This window comes from Ctenopharyngodon idella, chromosome 10 (genome assembly GCF_019924925.1).
Source record: "Ctenopharyngodon idella isolate HZGC_01 chromosome 10, HZGC01, whole genome shotgun sequence".
NCBI classification, from domain to species: Eukaryota; Metazoa; Chordata; class Actinopteri; order Cypriniformes; family Xenocyprididae; genus Ctenopharyngodon; species Ctenopharyngodon idella.
The window spans coordinates 12,269,688-12,296,172 of NC_067229.1; the positions used below are offsets into that span (position 1 = coordinate 12,269,688).

Here is a 26,485-nt window from a genome sequence, read left to right on the forward strand (position 1 = left end):
TGTTCAGTCTATAGGTGTGTAGTGCTTCTTTACAAAGTGACATTGCCAACTACTGGCCTGGCAGAATAATACAGCATTTTTAAGTCATTTTCACGGATCTGTGTAAACAGGGATTGTTTTGACAATGTTGTTGCTGTAGGCGAAAAATGGTAAACCTTTTCTGTTTTTAGTACATCGTTGTCATGTAAATGTACCCTTAGAATACAGGTGCCTACCTAGGATGTAAGGGTGTGTCCCAATTCGCATACTTATGCACTATTCTATGATGTTTTAAGTACAAATAGTGCGGGCACAGAAAATTTCAAAAAGGAAAAAGTGCACTTTAAATACCCGGATGATGCACTAAATTAACGGAAAAAGTGTGGAATGTTGGACACTTCATGCACTCAACTGGCACAGCTTTAATTATGTTGCGGAGCGGGAGAGGGATCAGACTCCAATGTTTAATGACAAAATAAAATTATAAAATTCATACACTGGGATGCAACTGTAGACAGCAGCACAGCTCATTGGGCCTTCCATACCACAGATTCCTCATGCCTTTAGTTATTTTAGAATTTATTGAAGGACATAAGAGGTCATTTGTTGTCATGGTGATTCAATTTGCGTGTTGTTAAACCCTTGCGCTGTGCATGAGAGTAATGTGTTGCAGATCAAATGGAAAATAAACATCTAGAGTGCAAATTAAATTAATATGAGTGCCATTTCAAAGCGTTGTTTAAAACGTCATCAAGGCTGTTTTAGTCAAAAAACCCTTTTAACATAAAAGACAAATCATTTGCCGAACGCACTAAATTCTCACAAGGTCATGTTGTTATATGAACAAATTGACCACTGTGTTCTTTTTGAAGGTCTTTTTGTGTGCTTTTCAGGCTGTGCGTTGTATTCGATTACAAGTTTCTCCCCAATGCATTTTCTTTCTCAATGCCTTGAATGAAAACAGCTGCCTCTCACGGTCGCCTACAGCTGTGAGAGACAAAGGTGTGAATCCTTGCTAGTTTCGCACTGGCGCCTTTTAATTGAACTTCAGTTTAACCTTGCAAATTGCTTTTACTGCTTTTATCATAGAATTACACCTTGAATTAGGATGATTCCATCTTATTAACCAAGATGTTCACATATCATGACAGCAGTGAACACCTGGGTGGTTCAACATGCTCTCTGCATGAAATGTTTGTGGAGGACTGTTTGAGAAGCAGATAATACCATGCCATGAAAAGAGTCTACCTCTAATAGGGAGCCACTGGAACATTGTGAGTCTGTATATTTGTAGAGAGGTGGTGGTCTCGAAGTCCAACAGCTGCCAAAAGGACTTCATCATGTCAGGGTCAATTCAGTTGCTGCTAATTCAATTCAAGCTCTAATATTGTCCAAACCAATTGATTTCGCTTCTCAATGGATCCAATTTCACCTCATAAATGATCCAATTTCCATGCAAACTCCATTCAAACTCTTTCACTTTATATCCAATTTCTTCAGCTCATCCCCACATAATAGATGCATCTACGCTCTCATTGCAGCTCCTCAAATAAAATGATGAACCCTCCAGACACTTGGACCTGGTCTGTGTCTACATTTCGCATTGCTTTAGGAAGTCAGACAATGCTAGTCTTTCTAGTGAGTATGCCCTTGTGATTAATATCTACTGCATTGTGGGAACACTGTGATATTGCTGTCCATTGCAATGCAATATTTTACGTGTAACTGTGTGCCAATAATAACCGTGTTTGAGGAGGCTTTTGACCAGTACCTGGAGGCTATCTTGAGGGATTCCAATGATAGCGTTTTTTTTTTTTTTTTTTTTTTGACTGGCTGGGCGGAAAAATGACTTTTGTCAATATTTTGACTGTTTTGTTCCACAGTCTTCCTCTTTATAATCAACAGATAAGGCTACTATTAAAGTTGGCATGGAAATTAACCCTTTCTATTTTCTAAATGCATGTTATTGGTCTTCTTGTGAACGATTCATCCATGCATGTGTCATTTTTTTTTTTTTCAAAATGTCAACTTGATTTGTGGTGAAATGACAGTTTTCTCTCTGGTGACGTATGCTGGACTTCTCTGTTTCGTCTGCATAATCCCAACCCCTTTCTTACAATCTACTGCAAGCTCGCATTCAGATCAGCCTCCATCCAATCGATTGGATGTATTGAACTGAGACCATGACAATCTGTGTCTGTGTCACAACATGGAAGACAAGATCTGTGGCTACTTCCACTATATTTGTGACTTTAACCATAGAATAACCTAATGTGCTCTATCCTCTATTATAAGAGGCTACAATTAAATAGTTTAATTCATCTGATCTTTGATACCATGTCACTGAGTTAACCCAGCCATTTAACATAGCACTGGCATTTTGGTGGGGAGTCATCGGATCAATGGTTTGGAAATGTCACTGGACGTAAGACTGTGTATGACAGAAGAGGAAATTATTTGTTAGGCCATTCCTTATTCTCTTAGTCTTTCTGAGTCACGCTGAGCAATTTCCTGGCAGTAGGACAGTAACCCTTTGGTTGAACCAAAGACCAGAAGGATGTCTCATTCGTTCTTGGTAGCTTAGCAACATGCTGAACATCTTTCAAGTCTTCAGATGCAGATATGTAAACATAGTTTCAGGTGAATTTACATAACGCAAAGACGTTAAATCCTGATGTTAACACATAATTAGCTTGTCTGAGTGCTTCTCGAATGTTAAAACAGAAAGGAAAACACTTTTTTGCAGTTGGAAAACATTAAGTGCAGTTGGAAGAGTGTTTGCTTAACATTTTAGATAAATTTGGAGGTTTCAGCATTCTGGGGAAAAGTTTGTTGTACTAGTCGTGGAATCTCATCTTCAAAGAATCCCCTACAAAAAACACAATTGAATTATGGAAAGCAATGTGTTTATATGAATAAATAAAGTGCTGACTTAAATGACCCTTGAAACCAATACCAAATCAAATAGAATTGCACCCTTGTTACTGTAAACATATTTTCAACCAATTATGTCAAATATTTAAGACTGAATTTTAATAGGATTACGGCGTGACAATCCATGGCCCCGCAAATCTGAGGGCTTGGAACTAGATTAAGGCGAGAAATTGGATTGCCCGTTATATATATATACACACTATCCTTACGACTTCTCGGCAGCCCGACTTTTGGAGCAGGATTTGGAGAGAGACAAACTAACTGACTCAGCTGCATTTCATGGGAATCCAGTTATTGTTCATGGATCAGATTAAGTGAACAGACAGGTGTGTAATAGAACTCCAGGATCCCAAAGTCACAAAAAGTTCTTCTCACCAATGAATTCTTCAAAGAGAAACATTCAAGGACTATTCTGGCAACAAAGAACAAGTTAATTTGTTATGAGAAGGCCCAGACTTCATTTCTTTGCGACAACAAATGTTGTGCCGCTACTGTTCTCCATGCGGTGGAGTGCTTCATTTGTTGTGTGGTGTCAAATATATCTTATCTTGTTTTGGAAAGAATGAAAAACACATTATGTTCCATCGAGGTTGATATCGTGTAAATCCTTTCCCCATCATTGAGTGTAGTGAAACTCGTGTCTTTATCTAGAGTGGCCAGACACACTCAGACATCATGTATTACACCTGCTTGTTATCTTGTTGGGATCTTCTTGAAACTACTGTGTTACAATGAAAAGGATGCTTGACTGTAGAAGGTAAGAAGCTGTGCATTTAAAAATAGGCTCTAGTGCTCATTCAGGATCATCATTGCCAGGGATACCTCAGGAACTGTATAAACATGCTGCTAAGCATCTCATTGAAAGCAAAGAAGTCATATGGGTTTGGGACGAAATGAGGGTGAGTAAACAGAATTTTCAGTTCTGGGTAAACTGTTCCCTTAAAGATAGAGGTGAGCTTTAATCTTTTGATGGGTTTACTAAGCAACCATAGCAAACTATGCTGTTCTGTGATCCAGAAAGTCACAAACAGCTTCTCCAGGCTTATCTGATTCCAGTTTGCATTTCCGACGGATCATCACACACAGTAGCTTCCCTCTACTTTCGATACACATCGCCACTTATAGTTACGAACGCCTTGACACTCTCTGCAGTGCTTTGGTGGATTGTGTCTATTTTTTCCATTCTTCCACTTTTGCAGATAACTTCTCATTCTCAAGGCGAATGCTCACAAGGATCCATAGACTCATTACTATGAAAGAGATCAGGGTTGAAAGCATTATTGTTCAGGGAAAGGGACAAATACGTTTGACACCAGGCACACGGTTCAAACCGGCACACTCATTAAAGCTTGAGACTTATTCTGTTGCCTTTGATATGATGAGTTGTCCTTCGGAGACGCAATTTAGGCCCCATACAAACCGCAGAGATGTGTCTCTCTCACGCTATTAAAGACTAAATAAATCTCCCCTCGGGCCATGGGAACTTTTTTTTTTTTTACAGAGGGTTCCTTTGATTAGGGGTAAGCAGACTATACACATGACTAGCAAAACTGTGGCAGAAAGCCTCATTTGGGTTAAACAATCTCAAAAGGGAGTTGATCATTAAATTAAAATATGCCCACAATCTGTTGTGAAAACTATTCAGCAGAATAAGAACAATGTAACACAATCTCCAAAACTCATGGAGCTTTTATGAAGATGAAAAGATAGGGAGAAAGTTAACATCACAAGGCTGTAAATTCTGGACAATACAACAGACAGATAAATCTTGTAGGCCACACTATCAAAATGCAAACATTTGTCCATTTTTCCCCCTCGGCTTTCAGCCTGTTTTTTTTTTTTTGTCTTTTATTACGTTCATTTTGAAGTCTGTGTCGTGGCTTAGACATGTCATTTTTTACTCTCTATGTGAATTTTAGGAATGTCCTAATGGGTTGTGCAGGGACAATGCCAATTAGCTTACTGCTTTGTAGATGAAAGGGTGATTCAGATGAACGGTCAGGTTAACAAAGCCGTCAAAATGAAAGAGGAAAAAGAGGGAACAATCGCACTGTCATGGCTTTGAAAAGAGAATTGTCTTTGGGGGGTGTTTTGGGCATGTGATGTGACAGATCTTATTGTTATAATATCAAAAGCCCTGGAGTACCTCTCGAATTCACAGGGATCTATCTCTGAGGGCATCAACATCCTGAAACCTTCAAGTTTCAGAAAACATACTATACATATCCTATATATTGACCAAGCTGCTGTATGCCTGCTTGCTTTGTACCTGGTCCTTTTAGGGATAGTCCAGCCCAAAATGAGTGTTCTGTCATTATTTACTCACCCTCATGTCACTTCAGACCTGTATGACGTTTGTTCTTCCATCCATAGAACGCTAATGGAGAAGTTTTGAAGAATGTCTGAGCTGTTCAAGAGACTTTCAGGCTCCAAAAAGAGAAGATCATATGACTTTCGCACTATATTCCGAAGCCGTACGATAGTTATGTGTGGTGAACAGACTGAAATTTAAGTTATTTACTGAATCTTGATTGATATCTATAGTCACCATTTACTTTCCTTGTATGAAGAACAGCAGCTTGGACATTCTGCTATAAACATCAGTTTTATAAAGTCACATGTGTTGTTAAAGACATGAGGATGAGAAAATGATGAAAAAACTTTAATATTTATGTGAACTATCCCTATCGGCTAAAGAACATCTTGTCTGAAGTGGAAACAACTTCAGCAGCCCTTTAAGCACTTTAGAAATGTGTTTTTAGTGAGATGAAAATAACAGCAAAATACTTGAAAAATTCTGTGGGTTGCACTTAGAAACAACAACCACACCAGTAAATCATCCAAAGCTTGTGTTTGAGAAAGCAAATAAAAACACTGTAAACATTGTTATGCGCTATCTACTAAAAAAATATTGTAACAATATTAAACATGATATTTTTGAGTAGTTTTTATAGCTTGATTTCTTTAATGGAATCTACCTGAACAAATCATGAAAAAAACTGTGTCTATGACACAATGAATTTAATATTTTTAGTGAAATGTGCTTTTATTTTAAATTGATTCTCAATTTCGATTTTGAGTGAATGGAAACTATTGCTCATTGAACAAAGCAACATGCTTCATAATACACTGCTCAAAAAAATGAAAGGAACACTATGAAAACACATCAGATCTCAATGGGGAAAAATATCGTGCTGGATTTCTATACTGATATGGACTGGGTAATGTGTTAGGAACGAAAGGATGCCACGTCGTTTGATGGAAATGAACATTATCAACCTACAGAGGACTGAATTCAAAGACACCCCCGAAAATCAAAGTTAAAAAATGATGCAGCAGGCTAGTCCATTTTGCTAAAATTCCATTACAGCAACTCAAAATGGTACTCAGTAGTTTGTATGGCCCCCACGCGCTTGAATGCATGCCTGACAACGTCGGGGCATGCTCCTAATGAGACGACGGATGGTGTCCTGGGGTATTTCCTCCCAGATCCGGATCAGGGCATCACTGAGCTCCTGGACAGTCTGAGGTGCAACCTGGCGGCGTCAGATGGACCAAAACATAATCTCCCAGAGGTGATCTATTGGATTTAGGTCAGGCGAGCATGGGGGCCATTCAATGGTATCAATTCCTTCATCCTCCAGGAACTGCCTGCATACTCTCGCCACATGAGGCCGGGCATTGTCGTGCACCAGGAGGAACCCAGGACCCACTGCACCAGCGTAGGGTCTGACAGTGGGTCCAAGGATTTCATCCCGATACCTAATGGCAGTCAGGGTGCCATTGTCTAGCCTGTAGAGGTCTGTGCGTCCTTCCATGGATATGCCTCCCCAGACAATCACTGACCCACCGCCAAACCGGTCATGCTGAACGATGTTACAGGCAACATAACGTTCTCCATGGCTTCTACTTTCACGTCTGTCACGTGCTCACAGTGAACCTGCTCTCATCTGAAAAGCACAGGGCGCCAGTGGCGGACCTGCCAATTCTGGTGTTCAATGGCAAATACCAATCGAGCTCCATAGTGCCGGGCGGTGAGCACAGGGCCCACTAGAGGACATCGGGCCCTCAGGCCACCCTCATGAAGTCTGTTTCTGATTGTTTGGTCAGAGACATTCACACCAGTGGCCTGCTGGAGGTCATTTTGTAGGGCTCTGGCAGTGCTCATCCTGTTCCTCCTTGCACAAAGGAGCAGATACTGGTCCTGCTGATGAGTTAAGGGCCTTCTACGGCCCTGTCCAGGTCTCCTAGAGTAACTGCCTGTCTCCTGGAATCTCCTCCATGCTCTTGAGACTGTGCTGGGAGACACAGCAAACCTTCTGGCAGACATGTATTGATGCGTCATCCTGGAGAAGTTGGACTGCCTGTGCAACCTCTGTAGAGTCCAGGTATCGCCTCATGCTACCAGTAGTGACACTGACCCTAGCCAAAGCAAAACTAGTGAAAAACAGTCAGAAAAGTTGAGTAGGGAAAAAAATGTCAGTGGCCTCTACCTGTAAACCATTACTGTTTTGGGGGTCGTTTAATTGTTGCCCATCTAGTGCACGTAACTGATTAACAGCCCCCTCTGATACTTCACTGACCAGATCAATATCCCAGGAGTTTAACTGACTTGATGCTATTCTCTGATTAAAAAGTGTTCCTTTAATTTTTTTGAGCAGTGTATTAGTACATGCAGTTATCCACAACCTAACCATAAGCTCTACTCTTCTGCACAATGGTAATGATCAAAACTTTAAAATAACAGAAACTCTTTCAAATGCCAAACATAACTGAACATTAAACATTAACAGATATTTCCCATCAAAACATAAAATAACACTTAATTTCAATATTTACTCTCCAGGTAGGTATAGGTAGCCTTCTTTCCTTTATTTTATTAGCTTAATCGGTTCCTCAATTTAAGCCTTAAAACTGCTTAAGTTTCCTTAAAAAATGAGGAAAAAGTATCTCTTGGTTTGTTCTATACAACACAGAACCACAATTTCCTTAATAAAATATACATATTATTTTTAATTATCACCTAAATTGTTTCAGGGTGACAATTTTTAGCATGTTGCTATAGAGTTGCTAGGGTGTTCTGAGTGGTTGCAAAGGTGTTGCTTGATGGTTGCTGTAGTGTTCTGGGTGAAACCTTTGTAGGTGGGTAAGGAAAATTGGTGGGTAATTTTTATCCCATTTTAGTGATGTTACACAAAAGCAGTATTTTTTAAAGACTTGGCTCTTATAGCGAGAAGCTCTTAGAGAATGAAGCACTTGGGCTTTTTTCAGGCTGTTGTGCTTTGACCAAGCATAACTGACAGAAGTGTTTCCTCTGAGACAAGCAGCCTGAATTGCTGTGGCCATCCCCCTGGCTTTCACAGTTTCTAGCCTTGCTGGCTTAATGGGCACTACCGCTCTCACAGAAGCTGCTCACTGAGTCCATTCCACGTCTGAAAAGGACAGTCGCGTAGAATCACAGAGTGTTTCCCATTAACACAAGCTTTCCCTCACACATAATAGGGTGAGGCTTTTTTTAACCCTGCTGTTGTGAAATGTCAGCTTGACAGCTGTCGGATTGCTTTCATTGCATGATAAAGTGTAAACCATGAAATCCTCACTCGCTCAGGTATCGCTCTTGGCAACAATGTGTTTTGTCAGAGAATCTGAACCTCAGGAAATTTATTTCCAGATGTCCTATGGCTGCTTACTCCCTTTTTATTTGCCAAAGTCCTTTCAGCTGTTGAGAGATTGTTTTGGTTTACTTGGATTAAAGGTGTATAGCAGAGTTAAAAGAAGGCTTTATCGACAGCATCTGTGGCTTGCCGTTGCCAATTTCAAATCATCCTTTGTTTAAACAAGCAAATAATTGGTTACTGTTCTGGGTGAATTAACATCTGGTTTAATAGTGTATTTTTTATTATGCATTATTTGCATATAACTTGGCATAGACCGAGTAGTGATTTTATCACGCGACTCATATTAACACTTATATACAACAATTCTGGCTGTACCGATACAAACACCATTTTTCTATTTATTTTTAATTTATTTTATGTTATGACGAATAACTACTAAATAGCCGATATTAAAGGATTAGTTCATTTTCAAATGAAAATGACCCCAAGCTTTACTCCCCCTCAAGCCATCCTAGGTGTATATGACTTTCTTCTTTCTGATGAACACAATCAAAGATATATCAATAAATATCCTGACGCATCCGAGCTTTATAATGGCAGTGAGTGAGGATCAACGATTATGAGCTGAAGAGACTGCCTCCATCCACATCCATCCATCATAAATATACTCCACACGGCTCCGGGGGGTTAATAAAGGCCTTCTGAAGCAAAGAGATGCGTTTGTGTAAAAAAAATATCCATATTTAACAAGTTATGAAGTAAAATATCTAGCTTTCTGTATTCAAGTTACGAAGAAAGTGTAAACTGGCTTCACTGCAGTTAATTTTTTTATGTAAGTTGAATAAGGAAGCCGTAGGATGTAGCGTAAGTTTTTTAAACTGCGAGAGTTTTACACTTTCTTCGTAAGTAGAATACGGAAGGCGGTCTGTCGGAAGCTAGATATTTTACTTTATAACTTGTTAAATGTGGATATTTTTTTTTACACAAAAGCATCGCTTTGCTTCAGAAGGCCTTTTTTACCCCTTTCGGAGCCGTGTTTATGATGGATGGATATGGATGGAGGCAGTTTCTTCAGCTCATACTCATTGATCCCACTCACTGTCATTATAAAGCTTGGATGCGTCAAGATATTTATTAATATATCGATTGTGTTCATCAGAAAGAAGAGTGTCATATACACCTATGGCTTAAGGGTGAGTAAAGCTTGGGCTAATTTTCTTTTGAAAGTGAACTAATCCTTTAAGATAAGTTAAAAATAAAGTGATAAAACTAAAATTATTTATTTTAAATACTAAAAAGGAAATTATGCATCAAAGCATTTTATAATATACAGTGTGAAAAATAAAAATGAATATGCATTTTAAGATTTGCTGAAGTTTACATTTAATAGTTTTTAAATATTTAACTTTAGCGAGCATTTGATGACAGCAAAATGTCAAAATTAGTGGAAACGATCATGCATAACTGAATGTTCAGTATCTACCAATAAATTCAAAATAATCTAAAATATTGTCTGAAATGGTACCGTGCATCCCTAGTTATAATGTTTTTAAACTGTGTATTTTAAGGCTTATCCTGGTGCAATGCCTTGCCCCAGACTTCCGTTGTAAGTGCATTACTGCAAACATGGCTTTTGATTGTTTTTAGAAACTGTGGTAATCAACAGCATCTGTGCCATTAGAGCTTGACTTGTATTAAACCTGGAACATTCCGTTAACAAGTATGACACAAGAAGGGATAATTTGAGATGAAATCTCTTTCTGTTCTTTTAAAGATAAGCAATGTTTCCCTTGGGCAGGAAGCAATAGGACATCTGGTTGCATCTCCATCAAGGAGGCATAGCAAGAGACATATTTAATGTTCTTTTTTTAGATTTCAGGGCACCGTATGGGAACACATCTGTGTGACACAGAGCATGTTGTTAACAAAATGCAACTTAAAGGATATACTACATGCCTGCTTTCACTCCTCAGGCTTAAGAATATGATAAAGCTAGAGAGGATTTTTATCATGGGTATTTGTGTTTGTAAATGGCTGTAGGCATATATGTTGCATTGCTATTATTTGTAATTGTGTGTTTGCTTGCAGTGAGTCTGTGTATGTGTGTTTATGGCTGGTGGAATTAAGCTTTGCCCTCTGTGTGTAACACAAATCAGCCCAAGGACACTCTTTGATCCCGGCATTGTCTCAGCCTGGAGGTAAGGAAGAGAGTTTACGAAGCCTGATGGGTTAAATCTGCCAATTATGATTTCTTAGGCCAAAATCCACCCACATGGTTTGGCTTTTCCATCTGCTGTGAGGCCTGGGTCTATTCTGTATAATATATTCAGTGTGCTGCATTATGTCAGCATTAAAGATAATTGTTGTTTATTATTTCCTGATCCAAAGTTAGTTTTACATTATTTTCTTCTTTAAAGTAATACAGATGTCATCATTTACTCCTTTTCAAGTTGTTCTAAACCTCAATGATTTTGTTTATTCTGTTTATTTGTGTGCCCACGCTGCTCTTTTCCACACTGTAAAAAAGAATTGTTGGTTTAACTTAAAAAAGTAAGTTACCTGGTTGCCTTAAAATTTTGAGTTCATTGAAATCAAAAATTTGAGTTAATACAATGAAGTCGACTGATTTAATCAACAGAAACTCGAAATATTATGTTATCTGAACTACATTAATTATTGAAGTTGATTTGACAGAAGAAAAAATGTTGAGATAACATCATGAAAATAATTTTTTACAGTGCATATAATGAAAACATTAAACTGTTAAGCTATAAAAATCACAAAGAAGTACCATAAAAGTAGGATATGTTGTTACCGTATTGGTAATTGGCAGATATTAAAGATTTCAAATTTATTAATATCGGTTGCTGTTGGATATTTAATTATACATGCTCATTTGGATGATTAAGTGAAATAAAACCGAAATTGCGATTATGGCAATATACAAAATCTGCGATTTTATTAAATAAATATACAGTATTTGCTGCATTTTTGTGAATGAAGCGTGGCATTGTGTTCAGCTCATGAGCCAAAGAGAAGCTTTATTATTTGTATTATTGTATTTTTATTAAATACTTATCTTTTATTTTACAGTGAAATGTTACAATAGTATTATTTCTTATTCATTTGAATTTATTTGGTATAGTAATAATCATAATAAAATAATAAAAAATGATAAAAATCACATTTTAAATCACAATATATAAATCACAGGAAAATCGCAATTTGTTTTTTTTTTTCCCCAACATGTGCAGCCCTGCTTATAGTTAATCTTTAATAAATAGCTTTAGCAAAATTTTTACAGCTTTAGCAAATCTCAAAATGAATATAGGGGGTGTGAAACTTTTTGAACTTGTCCACTTTCAACCACTTCCAGAGGTAGTTTGACCAGTAGATTTGACCGGATTGCTTTTGTAGTGTAAACGCTCTTGTGGTCAAAATCCCATCTGGCTAAGCGTTCAAACAGCCACAAAAGTCCGCCTACTCTCCGCCTACTGACCTAACGTGTAAACATTATGGAGCGCATTAGCCAGACGGGATTTAAACTTTGTCAGCTGAAGACCTAAGTTTGGTTTGAAGACAAAAACATACCAAGCACAATGTTCTCTCATCATTACTGATTTCTAACACACATTCACAGCGTTCGGCCGGCCTTGCTGCTGTCAGAGCAGAAACGAAAGCTGATGCTCTCCGTATGTTTTTCCGTTGCCTCCAGGCAGGTTCATATGTAAATTGCGTGAGCTTATTTTGTCCATTAAATCAAAAGATCTGAAAAACCCATTTATTCACCCACCCATAGACCCTCCCTTTGAAGAAATCTGGACATAAGTGGTTGAAAGTGGACAAAAGAGATGGATTAAAATGCCAGGTGTAAACAGGTATGTGTCACCCTTGTCCACTTCTGATCCAATCGACCAAAACGCATCTTAAAACCAGGTGGAAACAGGGCCTATGATGCATTCTGGTCAATTGAATCACAAGTGAAAGATGCTAAATACAGGTGTAAATGGGGTATAAAACATTTTGAGCTTGTCCACTTTCTACCACTTACAGAAGTAGCTGAAAACGCGTTCGACCGGATTGCTTTCGTAGTGTAAACGCTCATGTGGTCGAACAGCCACTAAAGACTGCCTACTCTTCACCTACTGACCGAACGCGTAAACATTATGGAAAGCGAGCTAGCAAGACAGGATTTAAACTTTGTCCACTGAAAACCCAAGTTTGGTTTGAAGACGAAAAATGTACCAAGCACAATGTTCTCTCCCCACTCCTGATTTCTAACACACACTCACACCGTTTGCCGTGGTCTTGTGGCTATCAGAGCAGAAACGAAATCTGCTGTTCTCCATATGTTTTTCCGTCATCATGGGTGTGTTCATATGTAAATTGCACAAGCTTATTTTGTCCATTATATTGAAAGATCTGAAAAAACAAACAAACAAACATACATGTACCTGCCCAGACCCTCCCATCGAAGAAATCAGGACAGAAGTGTTTGAAAGTGGAATGTGTCTCCCTCTTCTACTTGTGATCTGATCGACCAAAACGCATCTTAATACCAGATGGAAACAGGGCCTTTGTGATGCATACATTCACTTGTTGCATTTAAAACAACTTTGTGTTTTAGTGTTTTAAAAGGCATTTATTTAGACAAAAGAATTTTCATATCGGCCATTTATCAGTTATTGGTACATGAATACAGTAGAATTTTTAAAGCCAAGTACTTATTCGCTGGAAATCTTCTCAAATGTCATTTGCACACAAATATGCTTCATATGCCAGTCTCATATCTGATTTTGATGTGCCAAGTGTAAATTTCTAGTCATAAAATCTAGCCAGTCATTCATATTCCATATATAGGCAACAGAAATAAAACAATTCTTATTCTTCAGTAACACAACGCAGCTTTGATAAAGGGCAAAGTCTCGGCAAGGTTAACACAGAGAGCACATCACGCCTGTTTTGTTTCTGTTGTTTATTTATTTTTAATGTTTGTGCTGGGGGATACTGTCACTCAGCTATTTGTGTAGCGATGACAGTTAAATAAATTTCCGGAGGATGTTTCCAAACCAGCAATATTTCCTTTTGATCATGTGTGCTGTGCTTACCTGAATTATAGCCTGACACAATGATTATTATAGACTGACTGACTGACTATAACAGCAGTAAGGATGACATCAGACAGATTTCATTGCACTGCAGCTTTTGCTTTATCTATTTTTATGAAGATTGTCAGCCATAGAGTTGATATGCTGAAGCAAAGGGGTGGGTGAGGTAGAATACAGTTAAACATGACATTTCATTTATTTCGTCGTATTTTAAATTCATTTAATGCAAATCTAAGCTCAATTTATAAATTTGTCTTGACTGCTGAGCACAGTACAAATCGTGACATTTAAACTAAGCTTTTTTGTTATTTAAAGGGATAGTTAATTCAAAAAATGTGTGTCAATAGTGTACACCATAGAACGAGGTTTAATTTATGGTATTTAAATAAAATGAAAATAATTAAAATACTCAAAAAAGTAAAAGTAATAAATAACAATGATAACAATCTTACTGCTCAATTAAAGGTTATTTTGAAACAGTTTTCACTCAGAAATTGCTGGTAAATTTCACAAGCAATTAAAGAAACAGCAAGTCACACGTTACATTTTGAAGTAGAAAGAGTGTTTTTTTGTAAAACGTACTACAGTATACTTTGCAGTTACTGTTTTATTTATTTCAATCCTTGTCCAATGCCTCATGAAAGCTGTAATGTCTTTAGATTTGCATGACTGGCACATTATTACATATACTTACCTGCTTTGGAGCCTGTGTAATTGCTAATTAGGCAGAATGGTAATCAGTTGTATGTCTTTTGACATTATGCCTCTTCACATTGGGGATATTTTCATTTATAAAGCTCTGTTAATGTGTTGTGGGGCATTTTTATTATGTTCGCCTGTAGATTTCGTTTAGTACCGCACAGTGGAGTGCAATTATGAGAGGTCTATATAGGTATGCAATTAAAAATCCAATAGACACCAATCTCGCACAACGAATCATCCAAAATGCAAGCCAAAGGCAAGCTGTAATTTCTCACCGCTGTAGTGTGTTTATCATTTACACCCGACGAGTCTCCGCATTTCACCCTCATCAATTATGGATCAGCTGGGCCCCCCATCCAAGCAGCTTCATTTCATTCTCATTAGGATCTTGTGCTGACACTCTTCTTTTCTCCACGGTCCATGGCTTCTCCGTGGCTCCCATAAAGGTCTTTAACCAGGCAGCCAACACGGCATCATTACCAGGCTTTGTTCCCCCATCCTCCCCCTCCAGCCGATGGCAAGTGACCAAGATGAGATGGGCGACCACCGTTAAGTGCTTATGTCAGTGGTTTCTGGGTCAAAGAGCTGTGCGGTAGACCTGGCCCCATGCCAGAGTCAAGTCAACCCCCCGCCAGCCACAATGTTAGTGGCTGTGGAGAAAGGTAAGGCTGTAGAACTGTAGATTTGCAGTTTCCCAACACAGTGGACAGTGGATAAATGGATTAAAGGGAAAATTAATGGATTTACAATCAATCAGGAATGTCCACAGTTCAGAGTCTCTACAAACTCTGCAGACAAGTATTCAAGCACAAATTTGTAAATAAGGGACTGATGATGGGAGCGATGATGGAGAGGAAAGTGTGGAAATTGTCAGTAAAAAAGAAATGATATTAAAATAGTCAGCCGGTCAACCATTGAAAGTCGTCCATATTGTGTTTTGTTTTGTTTTTTTCAATTTTTTTTCAATTATATTTTATTTTGAGGGACACTGCGAGGAGTCCTTTGTTCATTGACTATCACATGTCAGCTGTTTAAATAAATAAATCCTTTAATTTTTTATTTTATTTTAATTTTTTAATTATTTTTTTCCACTTTATTTAATTATTAAAACACTTTTAATTTCAATATTTTTATGTTTTGGATTTGTTTAATGCTGGTTTTATGTTGTATAGTGGCAACCAACGAAACAGGAAAACCAGATATTATTTCTTTCAAAAAACAATTTGGGTAAAAATAACATTTAAAAACAAACTTTGAAATGCTTTGAGTTTTATAGATACGTATATATTATTTTATTTAATTATTTATTTATTAAAGAAATCATATGTTTTATAAATCTGTTCACAGACCCCCTGCAGGTCTAAGAAGCTGCAGGGGGTCTGTGAACAGATTTATAAAACATATGATCGAAAACCATGCTTTAGAAGTTCAGACCCTTTTTTGATTATATTGTAAGACCAAATAGTACAAATTTGAAATAAAAGATCAAATAGTTACACAAATGCATTACAAGTAATGTGAGTTAAGTAATCAGATCATTTATTCAAGTAACTAGTAAAGTAAGGCATTACTTTTAAATTTACAACAACATATCTGAGTTACTTTTTCAAATAAGTAATGCAAGTTACTTTGTTTTCCCTTTGTTTTTCACTGACAGCTCTCCAGTCTCCACATTGAGAGGAATCGTGAGTAAGTGCAGAGGCGTTGTTGTGCTGTGTAAACATGACGGATCTTGTAGTTCTGGACTAAATGTGAACATGCATTTACTCATCTCACTTGCACAAAAACAGAGTTTCGGCCCGACGCAGTTATCATTTTCACGTCCTGCGCCACTGGTCTGAAAACAAGGTGTGTTCAGGCACATTGTTGGCGTATTGCTATTTTGAGGCAACTGAAAACGACTGTGCCATTGACCCACAAAAACCTGGTCTAATGTCAATGATGCAGTATTTTTTTGTTATTTAAAGGGCGCGTTAATAATATGCGCCTATAGGCGGGTGCACAACGTGTACACTCTGCTTGTTACACACACAGGGACGCGCAGCAGCACACAAACATGCCAAATATTAAAAATAATAGGATTATAATGTAAAAGATTATTATTGTGTACAAATGCCTACATGTCATAATGGATAGTCATTGCATGTATCAGAATTACCAATTTGCAGTAATGATGAATGAAACTGGCTAATTATTTGACCAATCGTGGCAATACACACATATATTAAACTGGTTCGTCAGGTTGAGGGTGTCTATATTCCACCATGTAAATAGTGAATCTGCCATGGTGCAAGCACACCTGGCTTTAAAAAGGCAAAGGGAGATGACACTCTGATTGGTTTACGCCCAAAACACACCCATGACTCATTAAAAGACATGACTCATTAAGAGCCCTGAGTGCATCTGTGCCATGCGCTTCAGACCATGCACTTAGATCGTTAAAATAGGGCCCTTGGTGTGAAAGTGCCTTTGCATTTGCCAAAAATAGAACTTTTTTTGTTATTAAAAAACAAACATCAAGCCCAGCACAGGTGAGAAAAAGCAGTGCAAAAGTAGTGTAACATTACTTTCCAAAAAAAGTAACTAAGTAATGCAATTAGTTACTTTAACTTTATAATAAAATAATTTTAGCTATTTTAATATATATATATATATATATATATATATATATATACTGTATGTATATATATATATATATATATATATATATATATATATATACTGTATGTATATATATATATATATATATATATTATAATGGACTAGATTCATACCCATATACAATGGTGTAGCGTAAATCCGTGTGGCCCCCCCACCGAACCGCAAGTCCGGGGGGAAGGGGGGATGGTTATTGTGGGGCCCCCCAACATGCATCCCTGCTTGCCCGTTCGCTACACCACTGCCCATACAGTATAAGTTGTATTGGATAAGCATCTGCGAAATGAATAAATGTAAATATTCAGAGCACATTTTAACACATAGTGTTTCAGCATTATTTTCTCCAAGCATCATATTCTGCTGTGTAGCAGTTATTATATGCATCTAGTTCCCCAGATAAAGGCAATGCCAAGTCTGTGCCTATTTTTGAATGGTTAGATCTTGTTCACTGCCTTTTAACAAACTGCTATTTTCCTTAGAGATGTTCTTGTAACGGGCTGCTGAAATCGGACTTGCAGCGATGATGGAGAGGAAAGTGTGGAAATTGTCGGTAAAAAAGAAATATAAGATATTAAAATAGTCAGCTGGTGAACCATTGAAAGTCGTCCATATTGTGTTTTTTTATTTTTTATTTTGAGGGACACGGCGAGGAGTCCTTTGTTCATTGACCATCACATTGTCAGCTGTTTAAATAATGGATTTGTGTGGCAGTATGTATTATGCTTTAGCCAGCGTCCCTTGACAATACCGTTTTGAGGGAGTCTGGAACAATAGGGCATTTTTTTTTTTTTTTTTTTTGGAGACTATCTGTTATATTTATGTCACCAGGGTATTTTCTCCCCATGCGGTTAGTCAGAGAAATCTTATTTCTCATGTTCATGCTTTTTTGGTTAGCTATAAAGCCACGGACAGCCATTATGAAGCCAATTAGCCTACTGTTTTAAATCCCCAACATTCCCCTTCAAAGAGGCCTGCTGCCAAGATTATATTTAGCTTATGATTGGCATTTATTCAAACATTCTGTATAAGAAATAATCTCTTTTCAATGAAGTATAATGGTTATTGTTTCCCTAATGTAAGCTAATGATCATCTGCAACATTTGAGGGCTTCAAAGCAAAAAAAGAGTGTTTTATTTTTCACCATAGACTGGGCAGGAAAAGCTGCTATGCTCATTATGGGATGCAGCATCACAACAGGAACACTGAGAAGAGGCTTTGCGGTTTGTTGTGATTTGTTTACACAGTAACATCTGTAATCGAATGACAGTGATAAATGTGCTGAATGACTGAACTGGGGGTAGTGTTAAGTGAGTGGGCTTCTGTGGGTCGGGTGAAATGTGTGTCAGTGGACCACGGCGTGGCCTCTAGGAACAGATTTGCAGCATCTCGAGGGACATCATTATTCTGTCATAAAACAGGGGGCAGGTCAGGTTTTTCAGAGCTTTTTCTAAAGGCTCCTCGTGACGCTGAGATGATTTATTCATCTGCAAACAGAAGAACTGGTAGATGGGACGGCATACAAAGAATGGCTATTCGTGTGGACATTTGTCAAAAAAGAGACAATGGAAAGATAATCTGACCGATGCAATAAATATACACGTGTAAAGAGCAAAGCTGCCAATAGAAATGATTAAAATGAACTTACAACAACAATACAAATCATAACTATAGATAAAACTATGTATAAAAATAGCCATTTTTAGGTGAATTTGGACATATCTTGGAAATGTATACAGTTTTTGTTGTTAAATCTGACATAGGCTAATTGTTTGGTGGAACAGGCTATTATTTGTTTGTAATGAACAGGTTAAATAGTCATTAAATGTTTGATCACATTATGATAATTTTATAAAATCTAGAGAAGATATTTGTGATAAACACTTTAAAAAAAAAAAAAAAAAAGGAATAATAATTTTCGTACAGTGTTTTGGCGATGCATTGCGTCCTACTGGCTTGAGCGGCGAATGGTTTCTATGGTTACCTCAAACGCGACTTCTGTTCGCTAGCGTCTGTTTTAGCGCATTATGACGTACTAGTAATAATATAACTTTTGTGTTACTTGGTGATTTAAAAACACTGATTATATATTCATTTATTTGCATATTTACAAACAATATACTTTTGGGGGATAATTAGAGTAGTAAGATCAACCCACCAAATTTTTCATAATTCGCAGCCTGTAAAACATAATAAATCTGCCCAATCAAATAACCAAACAAAGGACGGAATCGCTGATATATTGTGCAAAATATTATCCATCCCCCACCGAAGTCCACAGAGAATTGGCTATAACGTTACCATCTAACGCACACTCTTGCCTCAGCATCTGCTCCGTTCTTTTTGGTGAGGTGAGGTGAGGGGGGAAACGCTGTGAGCCTCCGCACGCGCTTTTGTTCAGTGTCTCCTCGCGACCGGCGAAGTGCGCGCCGTTTCGAGCTCTTCTCTGCGCGAGCGCTGCACGAGACGCAGGCTGAGGAGAAATATCGTGCTTTTTGAATTATTTTAACGAAGGAGTCAATTTTAACACATTTCTGAGGCTGAACAGATTTATACATTTTGAATGGTTTACCTCAGCGGCTGTTATCACCTACTCTGCTGTATCTGATGCGAAGCGGCATTCCTGTGGACTTTCTGAGGCGACGACACGCTTTACTTCAGGGAAGGTGAGAACAAGGGAAATTATTATGCTTAACTGATTGCGTCTTGCTTCATTATCAAAGTATAACGTGGTGAAGGATATTTTGTGTTCAGGACAGGTTACGTACAGCCCCCTTGCCAAGCGCAGTACCTCAGTGAGGACAGTCAAGGGGACAAAACCAGGAGCACTACGATATTGAATGTCTGTTCAGTGCAGAAGTCTATTGCAATGTTTTTACTGACATCATGTGTGTTCTGGTAAGATATCAAGTCTGTGAAGAGTAAAGCGCTAGTCTATATAAGGTCTAAAATCAAATATTTGTAGTTAATTACTTATCGTCTCAAATATTAAGAGATTTGGAAAGTATCTAGTATGATTAAATGTGTCTCTTTTAGATACCTACATTGCTCTATAGTAACATTATGTGCATGAATGTTCATGTGTGGATCTGGGGAAAACAGGACAAGTGACTCATTTTCCTTGCCTTGATATAACCCCCCACTTGCAAGCTGTCATTGATGTGAAGTGGTTAAAATAAACCCCATCAGAAACAGCAAGTGAGAATTTTGGGATGGAAAGGGACCCCGCATTGTTTTTCTCATTTGCAGAGTGTCAGCTGGATGCTGTTTAAAGCTGACAAGTGCTGAGCGCTGCCAGTCTTGTGCCCGCCTCGACGACAGCGTGTAGCTGGTGGGAGAGGAAGACAGACCCGAATTTCGCTTGGCATTCTGTCATGACTGTCTCTGTTGTCTCTGTTCGGTCTGAACCCCTGAGTCTCTACCTGACGGAGCACACCAGGTGCTTTTTGCATCAGTCTGCAACAAGTCTTGATGCTGACAAGAGAAAAGTACAACAGAGTGACTTGTGAATGTTGAAGATGTGTGTTATTTGTCAAAGAGCATCAGAAATAGAAAGTGGTGCAAGTTGTGGCTTCAGGTGCCCTGGGGAAATTTCAGGCAGCTGTTTGCAGCAAATTGGTTGCTGTGTGGTAAGGTTCTTAGATAGCGTTGCTTCTCTTCTCTTCTCTTCTCTTCTCTTCTCTTCTTGTGATTTTTAACTTTTTTCTTGTATACCCTATGTGACAAAGTTCGAGCCCAAGTTTTTGCAAATGAACCATCCAGCGACCACCAATGGGAATGCGGACAGTCAGATTTTGCGGCATAGTTGGAACTAACGGTACAAAGATTTACCAAAATACCAGTTTTTGTAATTGAAGCCATCCAATAGATGGAGCTTTCTTTTGTGTGTGTATTTTAATTCACCAAATAAACATATGGGTGTCTGCTGAGGCTATGTCACTAAACTCACACCCTGTCACCCTCAAGCAACCCTGTGCTGGTTGCAGCTATATCAGGGTGAGTGCTCCGATACGGCGGTTCCAGGTTCAAAGACCTTTCTTTCCAACCCTTAAGTCCCAGTGGAGCAGCGCAGGCTTGCCAAACCAAGCAGCCTTTCATGTTGGCTTCAGAACCTCGGTATATCTCCTTGGGGCATCCATTCTGCTCTTTATCTGAGCGCCCTCTTCTTCTCCCTGTATAATCATAAATGCCAGCGGAGCACCTCTGAGCATGTTGTCTCTTGAAGAAAAAGTGGAAATTGCCTTGGAGTGCAACCGTTTTGGCGTTGGGTGACTTTTAGAGGGCACTTGATTGATTCTCACATTTTAATAATGCGCGTTTCCGCTCGACTGCGTAGTTTAGTGCCAACAATCATATGAGGGGGGGCTGGGCTGACAGGTGGAATTGAAATTGTACTTGAATAGCATCCAGACAGCTAAATGCCTTTGAATTCCTGGAGATAATGTCCTTGTCGTAAATTAGCATGCTCCATGCTTAATGGACCAAGTCTCCTAAAATTACTCAGGAAATTTTTGCTAGATGCAATTTAGGGAAACTTCATGCTAGTTTTGTGTTTGTGCATAAGTTACGCTGAAGAATGCTGACTGCTTCCTTTGTGACGAAAACGTGACAAAGGCTGTGTTTAATTATGCAAAGTTGGCAGTCTGTAAATGTCTTAATTTATGCCTGCATTTATCCAGGTTGGTGTCTTACCGTGTGTGCACACGCTCTTGAATGACAGCTGACAAGAGAGAGTAGCTGTGTCTAATCCCATGAGCCAGAGGAACTGGTTGGCAGCTGCTGTCTCTACTACATGTGTCAGCCGCCAATCCGTCTTCACCCAAAGCCTGAATATTTATCGGCGCCCAGACCTGGAATACATTATTCATAACAGGCATTTGCCATCTTAAACAACGTAAATGAATCATGACACCTGGTCTGTGTTTTGCTGGATTCGAAATGGAACTGTAAGAGTTTAACTTCACAGAGGGAAAAGAAAAGATTAATTTTAATTTCTTTTCAGCATTAATTCTTTTTCTGTCTTGAATAGATTCCATTTGGCTCGCAGGTCTGCTAAGACAAAAACACACTACCTTGCGGTTTAAAGATTCATTTAGAAAATGTTTTATCGCTTACCCTGTGAGAGAGGTCCAGAAGGAAAAGAAGCTGATAATTATGCCAGCAATTTGCAGAGAGCTACTTGAGGAGCTCAGTTCTCCTTGTTTCCTGGTATTTTTATCCTGTGTTTTCAGCACTGGACAGTTCCCAGGCTTTGGCCATTGTGAGCACAGCTGCTGGCTGCTAATAAATGAACAAGACCAGCAGCATAGCTGAAAATTATATTTGCTCCAAGAAGAAAATGGCCTGTTCCTCTTTGCGTTTGCATTCGGGACGACAGCAAAGCTGAGAAAAGACTGATGAATGGTGGTTCACAGGACAAATGGCCTTGTGGCTCCAGCTGCATTCATCTTAGCCTCACAAGTGCTTGGAATGTTTTGGATTGTCCACATCCATGTGCTGAAGAGGGATGGAATTCATAGGATTTTTTTTTTCATCTTTTTTTTTTCTGTGGAACAAAATATATTTTTAAAAGGTTGCAGTGGTTTTTAGTCCATATAATGAAAGTCAAAGGGTGTCCAAATCAACACTGGGCCCCATTGATTTTCATTTTGTTGGCAAAAATGTTCTTCAACTTAAAGACAAAGGGCCCTATCATACACCCAGCACAATGTGGCGCCAGGCGCGATGCAAGTGTTTTTTGCTAGTTTCAGCCCGACGCAGTTATCATTTTCATGTCCTGTGCCACGTTGTTTAAATAGCAACTGCATTTGCACCCCACTGGTCTGAAAACGAGGTGTGTTCAGGCGCATTGTTGGCGCGTTACTATTTTGAGGCAACTGAAAATGACTGCGCCATTGACCAGCTAAAACCTGGTCTAAAGTCAATGGCACAATATTTGTTTTGTTATTTAAAGAGCGCGTTAGTAATGTGCGCCTATAGGCAGGTGCACAACGTACACTCTGCTTATTACACACACAGGGACGTGCAGCAGCACACAAACATGGCAAATATTAAAAATAAAAGGATCACAATGTAAAAGATTATTATTATGTGCATAAAGATAAAAATGCTTTGGTGGAATCCGACTTTTCCTGTAGATGGTCTGCTCGTGTGCTTTAACCTCGCGCACAAGCAGATCTGTTTCCTCGCTAGAGAAGCATTCAGTTTTTCTGCTTGCAAATTCCCCCGTGTAAATAGCGAATCCGCCATGGCGCGAGCGCAACTGGCTTTTAAAGGGAATGGGAGATAAGAATCTGATTGGTTTATTTCACGTTACCCCCAAAACAGACCCATTACTCATTAAGAGAATAGGGACAACCCTTTTAGGCCACTGACCATTTTCCCCATCGTTAAACTAGCAAAAGTGGATTCAGACACGCCATAAGTGCACTTGCGCTGTGCGTTTAGACCATGTGCTTAGATCATTAAAATAGGGACCAAAGAGGGGTGCATTTCCCGTACAATGAATTAACTCGCTGCATAACTAGTATAGTATGATGCATCATTGGAGAAACTAACTAGTAAGTCCAAAACCACAATAATGTCACACATCTATTGTTCAAACAATATAGAAGAAGTGTCATTAATGCCATCACTCAGGTGTCAGGGTAATAACTCCTAATTAATAATTCTGAGATCAAATTATTGTCAGTTTATTGCTGTAAATAATAAAATGGCATCTGAGGAATACTTCGCAATTTTTGTTGTTTTGCTTTATTTCCAAATATTTGGTTCCATCACACTCTTCAAAAATGGATTGACAAAATAAAACGCAGAATGAAATTCATAAATGTATGGAATAAAACATATAGATTGTACTGCTTGATAGCTTGCTTATTTCGCTTAAGAGTGAAACGATGGATCTAACCATTCGAGAGCTGTAGTTCAAACCACACACCTTTGCGATGCTGTTTGCGAATGTTCGATGGAACTATGCTTTCGGTAAACACCGAATCATTGAACCTTGTTTGTAACAATGGAACCATAGTTCGATTCTTTTGGGAAATAATCCCTTTAAGCATACAAATATTTACTGCATGACTGTACTTTAAATCAAGGAGGTTTGAGACGAGGAAACCCAGTCGCTCTGCGTGTCTTGCATTTATTAATCCTCTTCTTAGTCTCTTTGTCTATGCATTAGAAGCACCTCAGTAATCTTACAACTACTGTCTTTGCACCATGGGAAAAGCACAGGGAAATAGAATCTAATTAATTTCTTTCAAATCCCTGTATTCCTGGTTGGACCCCATCATTCTGTTTCCATCAGGCTTCATAAATGTAATCTGTGCATGCCATATCGTTCTATCAGAGATTAGTTTGCCTTGACAATGAGGTTTTCTCCTTGCCAGATATTTCAATATATCATTCATTAACATGGAAATGACTTTTATAGAGGTTCAGATTGTGTCGTTGGGTTCATACTATTGCGTGGTATGAGGAACAGTTCATTTTTTTCAGTTATTGATTCGCTCTGCTTGATGAGAAACATGTTGACGCACGTGAGCACGTATTTGTTTCTCTGGCAATGAATTTAATGGGATAGATGTTTGTAGATTTATTAGATTTCAGTGCATGCAGATACAGTGCATTGTTCTGTAGTTTTTCACAGTAACTAACTGCATCATGTTGTCCCTTTCTTTTGAGGAACACAAAAGAAGTAGTTTTCTCTCTTTTCTATGCAATTACAATGTGAAAACACCATGAATGTATCATGAAGGTAATTAAATGGCTTGGAAGACTGAATAATACTAATATTACTAGTTTTAAAAGTTTCTGTTTTAGTTAACAGTAACAACACTGTTATGAACTACCGGAGGTGAGTAAATGATGACAGAATTTTCATTTTTAAGTTAAGCAATGCTTATATTAAGGCCCTGCTGAGCTGCACCAGATGATTGAGATGTGACAGTTGAGGATTTTATGTCAAGACCTCTCTTGTCCTCCTGGTGTCAGACCACAGCTGGGATCAGCCGTTCTAAGATCAGTCTGTCCACCTTGACAACCTCTCCAGACTGAAACATACACCACTGACTGAACGTGTAAGTCTCAATTTGCCCAGTGCATCTCAGGTCAAAAGTTCTCACAGAGGTTTTTCTTCGCTTTTAGTGGGCTGTAATGCGATTTCCAATGCCACACTTGAGCGGTTTAACACAAAGACACAAATTATGGCTTTTATAAGATTTGTGTGTCGCCTTACGTCAGAGTCTGAAACTATGACACGAATCGTGCGTGTAGAGTCATTTAGAAGCTTATGTTCAAGTTTTTTCTACAGATGCCATGTTATTATAGATGAAGTGAAGGATGGTGCTTTGGAATTGCAATTTCCTTCTGAATTATTACACTGTTCTTAGTGATGTCATCAAAATAAACAGGCCTTCAGTCTTACTCTAGAATAAAATTGTTCATATGCTACTCTCATATATACAGGATGAAGGGGATTTGGCGGATTGGTCATTGACATATTAATACCAGAGAGCCTTTTTGCACACTTTGAAGTGCACTTGCCATGCACTTCTAGTTCACAACTTCAAAGGACCAACTTTAATGTCCTCACACATATAATCATAATCCAAAGTAGCATTTAAGATGCATTTCTTCCCACTTTTTTCATTTTCTCCTCCTTCAAAATGTGTTGTTACCATTATCTACAACCATTATTCTCATTAGTTAATTCAGAGTGGCTTTCTTCAGTGCCCTTCTGAGTGTCTTTTATGTGTGCACTACAAATGCAAAATATTAGGAAGAACAGGTCTCGGTATCCACCGCTGGTGGGCTCTCTGCCATTTCTGCCCACCTTTGTGTAATTAACAGGCCCTGAAATTTATCTCTGTCTAAGGTTTAATTATCTAGAGCCGATACTCCGAACTCTTTGACTTTTCTTATGGCGCCTATGCCAAGTGTGCTTGACTATAAGACAAGTGGAATACTTTATTTGCTCTTTTTTGCATCGATCAGGGATGTTTATAACAGTAAGAGGTTAATCTTAAAATCTTAAAATGTCAGTCCTGTTACCATTATTTTGTATGGTAAACAACTGAAAAATTTACATTAAAAATATTTTTTATTAATTTAAATAAAGCTGAAATATAAATATTAGTTTAGATATGAAGTTTAGAAGAACTTGGCAACTAATTAAAATAAAATCAGTTTAAGTTAATGTACTAAAATTACTAAAATTGAAATAAAAATAAATGTAGCTAAATAGAAATTTTTAAAATATAAAAAAGCAAAAGCACATAAAACTGAAAATAAAAAAATAAAAGTTCATTCAGAATATTAATTAATACTATAATAGTATGGAAATAACACTCTAAAATAACACTCGAGAGGGTACAAAACAATTTAAAAACACCAAATATTGTTTATTTGTGCGATAGAATGTTTATAATCTTCTAAAATTCACAGAATGACCCTCATGACACTTGGATCACAGAAATGAAATGGAACTAC

At 38.2% G+C, this 26,485-nt stretch overlaps 1 protein-coding gene across 2 annotated transcripts in view; it reads left to right on the forward strand.

Moving 5' to 3' along the window:
- Positions 1–19,272: 19,272 nt before the first annotated feature.
- Positions 19,273–26,485, forward strand: part of ncanb (neurocan b) — a 126,233-nt gene continuing 119,020 nt past the window's right edge. Inside the window, exon 1 of one of the 2 annotated variants that reach the window (XM_051910685.1) lies at positions 19,273–19,662. In XM_051910685.1, the coding sequence (XP_051766645.1) occupies positions 19,604–19,662 (59 nt within the window). In that variant the 5' untranslated portion in view covers positions 19,273–19,603. The remainder of the gene's footprint in view (positions 19,663–26,485) is intronic. The other variant, XM_051910684.1, reaches the window with a different exon arrangement.